This window comes from Gavialis gangeticus, unplaced genomic scaffold, assembly GCF_001723915.1.
Source record: "Gavialis gangeticus isolate Ggan-Ray unplaced genomic scaffold, GavGan_comp1, whole genome shotgun sequence".
Lineage (NCBI taxonomy): Eukaryota > Metazoa > Chordata > Crocodylia > Gavialidae > Gavialis > Gavialis gangeticus.
In genome coordinates, this window is record NW_017728992.1 from 62,700,753 (window position 1) to 62,705,611 (window position 4,859).

At 41.1% G+C, this 4,859-nt stretch overlaps 1 protein-coding gene across 3 annotated transcripts in view; it reads left to right on the forward strand.

Annotated features, from left to right (window-relative positions):
- Positions 1 to 4,859, forward strand: part of CDKAL1 (CDK5 regulatory subunit associated protein 1 like 1) — an 877,582-nt gene that overhangs the window by 262,463 nt on the left and 610,260 nt on the right. For all 3 annotated transcript variants that reach the window (XM_019523432.1, XM_019523416.1, XM_019523423.1), the window contains one exon: positions 765 to 813. In XM_019523432.1, coding sequence (XP_019378977.1) covers positions 765 to 813 — 49 coding nt within the window. The remainder of the gene's footprint in view (positions 1 to 764; positions 814 to 4,859) is intronic.

A 4,859-nucleotide genomic window follows, 5' to 3' on the forward strand; every position in this document is an offset into this window, starting at 1 on the left:
ACCCAGCAGAGTTTTTTCACATGCTACCAGAGATATACATTCCCCAACTTGAGAAACACTACTCAAAACAACCCAGTATATGCATCTGCTACCCTCATGGTGCTCTCTGGACTGGTACTAAAAAACTGGTACCTGTTCTGTCTCATTCTGCAGGTCCAAACCTGGACATTGAGGTAGTGAGGTTGCTGTGGAGACATGCTTTTGCTGTTATGCCTGAGGACTGTCTCTGGTTTGCTTGAGTGGCTGTGGGAAGAGGCATCCTCAGAGCATGCAAAATGGGAGAGGATGGGCAGGGCTTTGATTTTTGTAGCAATCTTGAGTATCACACAAGGCAAGAGGCAGTGTAGACCATTGAGTCCCTAAGATCGTGCCACAGCATTAGTGCTGTAGTAATGAGGAGATCTGAGCTTATCCAAATAATTACTACACCTCTCCTAACTTAGCTTGCTAGAGCTACAAAATAGCTTGTATAATAATGTTGCTATAGAACCTAAAATTGCTTAAAACAAGTCATGAATCCTTCCCCCTCCCTCCCCCCAAAGGAGGTATTTTTTTTTTTTTACTGCTATGAAACTGAAACTAAGTTGAAGGATACACGAACAATGCTCTGCACTTTTCCAAGGACAAACCAATACATAGAAACATTGCAAATAAATAAACCAAAAGCATTACCTACACCTGAATGAAACGTAAGACAAGAATCTTTTAATATGTTTAGATGTTTACACCCTGTTTATTGATTTGTTTTCTGGTATTTTTTCTAGGTTCAACAAATAGATCATGTAGCACAAGTTGTGGAGGAAACTATTAAAGGTGAGCATTATAATGGAAATGACCGCTGTTACACTGAAAGCTGGAACTATTACCTAGTAACAGCACTATATGCTGTGCTTTCTACTAGGGCTGTGTGAAACTTCGGTCACTGATTTGATTCAGTGGAGATTTGGCTTCATTCAGCGGCCAAATCTCTGAATCCAAATTGAATCAAGAGACCTTTTAATCTCTGTGAATTGAATTGGAACCCTCTGAATCGATTCGGAGAGCTTCAGTGATTCGGACGTAGACCCAGCTTTAAATGTTTTTTCTACATACCTCAAGGTACCAGGTGACTCACGAACACTGAGACAATGGGGCAGATGGAGCGTCCCATGGGAGCGCGGGGGGGGAATCCCGTGCGCTTGGCAGCAGACCCAGAAGTAGACCAGAAGCACTTTTGGTCCACTTGCAGCTTGTAGGGCGTGCGGGGGACCCCTGCCCCCTACTCAGTGACTGGTGCCTCTTGGGTCTGGGGGGGTATCTGGGGCCCCCCATGGCTGATAGCTGAGCTGGGTGGGCATGGGGGGGGTCCCCCATGTGCTCGGTGGTGGACCCCTTCGTGCTCTTGTGGGATGCTTCATCCGCCCCACCATCTCAACATTCATGAGCCACACCTGGTACCTTGAGATATGTAGAAAAAACATTTAAAGCTGTGTCTATGGCCAAATCACTGATTCTCTGAATCAGCATCGAATCTTCACATTCTGCCAGATTTGAATCGGGACAGTGACCCAAATTAACGAATTGAATCACTGTACCCTGAATCGGGCTAAAGCTGAATCCAAATCGAATACAGCCCTCTTTCTGCACACACCTACTTTCTACTCCCCCGCTTACTTTGATCATATTGCTAAATGGAAATGGTTTTGTTCATTCAGTGCTTTACACAAGAATGCAAATTTATTAAAATAAATGAAACTTGACAAAGTCTATCAGTCCTCAGCTTAATGTGGAAAATTCTGGGGAACATTTTGAAGATCTTTTTTATTTATCTAAATATAATTAAAAGCTTTTTTTTTTGTATTGTATATAATCTCTGGCTCATCTTTGCTTAGTGCCATAACATCAGCTGCTTCTAAGCTTAGAACTCTTAGGCTTTCCCCTTTTTTAAATTTTTGGCTCATTTCCCTTAGCTTTCCTCGGTCCGGCAGATAAATTATCTGCTGGTTTAATGACTCTTTGGTAACCATGCTCCTTTTTCTCACTTTACGCGTGCACACACGCATGCAGTAGTTTTCAGGGAAGTGTTGTAAAGAGTGCATTGTTTCTTCAGTCTGACAAGTGAACATTCGTTATTTAATAAATCAGTGTGTCTGGTTCTTTCTGGGTTACATGACTTTGTCTCCATTGCTGATCAGGCTGTAAAAATTACTGTTCCGAGACGCCTTTAAATTACAAGGCTCAGCTAAAGTGGCTCTGCTTTTAATGTAAACAAGTGTCTAGTCCCTGAGATGTTGCCTTTCTAACTTTTGTTCTTGGGTTTTGATAAGTTTTGAGCAAGGCACGGAGCTGTATAAACCATGCTAAGTAAAGAAGTTGCCTCTATTGACAGTTTAGACGTTTAAAGTATCTAGAAATCATTATTTAAGTTGCTTATATTGTATAATTGTATTATTTTTAACTTGTTTTTAAAAATTAAAACTGGCCATTGGCCTACTGCCAACTGAAACCGCACAGTTTGCCATTAACTTAATTGACACGTGTGGACCCTATAAGTAGATGATTCTCATAGCATAAGACAATCAAGGTTTCTTCAAACACTTTTTCTCCCTTATTTATCTTGAGCTGTGGCTTAAAGATCAAGAATCCCCTGAACTTGTTTGAACAGTAAAGTAGTACTCAAATTAGTGCAACTGCTTCATGGAATAACTTAACGTACTATTTGGTGGCAGTGAGAGGGGCAGAATGGGGTCTGCATTGGTGAGGCAGATGTACAGAATAAGGTTTTTAGGGAAGTTTTGTTCCTGTTTTCTTTTCTGTAATTGGCTGAAAAAGAGAGGCAACATACTTATCTATGAAGATCTTCTGGTAATTGGTGGTATTATATGAGTCAAACCAGTGCCCCAGAAGAATCATGCTGCTCATGGTAACCTTTTAGGAAATTTAGCTGCTGTCATCCAGAATTTGACTTGCATCTTAGCAAGCTGTTGCATGTGCTTGTGTAAATAAGACTCTTTGAAGAAGGAGGCAAGATGACATTATTTTTCTAAGTGCACAGAACTTCCACTCCTCCATATCTGCTTATTATGAGGTTATTTTAAAGGGAACTAGGGCAAGATGATCACTTGGGTCAGCTTGTCTTTGCTGTGCAAATAATGGCTTTATGGTGTTTATTTCTGAGAAATGACACTGCTGCTTTCAGGGACATGTGCATGGCTACACAACGAGTGCTGTTCTGAGATACTACAAGCTAACTCTAAGCCAGCTAGTTCAGGTACTGTGCGCAGTATGGCCCTCTACCTGGGCAAATTAGCCTTGCTGAGTACCCAAATATTAACACAGCTATACTGCTTCTAGTACCTGTGCAAATTTTTTCAGAACTAACTCAGGTGTTTCCATGTGGCACTGTATTATGTCATGTAGGTATATGTATGCTGTTTCTGTATTATCAGTATTGAGCAAAAGACAGATTAAAAGAAAGTTCAGAAAATTGGCAAAGGCAAAAAATATTTTTATTAGAATTCATTAAAAAGTAGACTTGTTGATATTGCCATTTTGGGATGTTGTTTCTCATTAAAATAGCTGCTTTGAAGCATCATATAATATTTGGTGCTATAAAACTAAATTTAAAAAGCGAGAACTGAGAGACTGAACATGACCCTGGGATTCTGCTCAGGTATCTAACCAAGTTCCCTTGCTGCTGCTTAGTTATGAAGCAGATAAAAGGATTAACTAGGCTCTTGAACTCAGAGATAAAACCACCTTCTGTGGGATTTACTCAGAAGGTAGTGGGGCTCACAGTTTTCTTTTCTTTTTTTTTTTTTTTGAGAAATCAAAGAATAAAAAATTTTGATCTTTGCAAAACGTATGGTAATTGAGTTGAAATGTACATTTAAGGTGATTTTTAAATCAACATGGGCCTCAAATGTAGATTATGATAGTTTGTTTTTGCAAAAGCTGCCTAACAAAAGAAGTATTTTCATGCCTAGCTCTGTACCTGTATTTGGGATGACTCCAAGGGGCATTCTTAACTATCTAAAGCTACAAATAGTATCCCCTCCTTGTCTCCAATTACCTTGCTGCTCTGCACATCTGAAGCACAGAAGGAAAGACAAGTAATGAAGAGACTGATTCCTTAAAAGGCTCTACTGTAGCACGACAGGAAACTCAAACTGAGTCTGCTTGTCTTTCCTTCTGTTACGGGCAGTAGAGAGGAAGTGGGGTGCCAGAGGGCCACCCTTCTACTTATTGTGCTTCCATCATCTACCTTGGGTTAAGAACACAGTGCAAGAGTTAGCTGCAGAGATCATCTCTGCCTCAAGATCTGATTCTCCAGGAAGCTTGGAGGGCCAGCCAGTGTTAAACCAAGTCAGGAGTTACCATGGTTGGTGGGTTAGCATTAACGAGCCAGTCTAAGGATGGATTTGTCAATGTAGACATATCCCATGTAAGTAAGAAAGCAGCCTTTCAGTTGGAAACTTTTCAGAAGAGTAATATTTCTTTTCCTATTTACAACTTGATCATAGAATTATTCTGCTGGTGTATGAGAATGTGAAGCTTGGTTAGGGACATAAACTGAGGCTGCTCACAGATGTTCATTTAAAGGTGTGATGGCATCTGATCCCCAGTTCCAACAACCACCTCTCCTGCCATGCCTACATGGTATAGAACATGCAGTTTTGGGATTGGAGTTCAGATCCTAAATGTGTTTTACTTGCCAGTGCAGGTGAGCCCAAGGTCATGATCCTGGGCTCCTGCTTCACTGACAAGTTGGAAGTTGGGAGCCCAACCATCAATTGATTGTTGTCTGGCCCTGGGACTGCACTGGGGCTTGAACTGGCTCTGGCATTGTCCCCAGAGCTGGCCGACAGTCAGTTGATTGT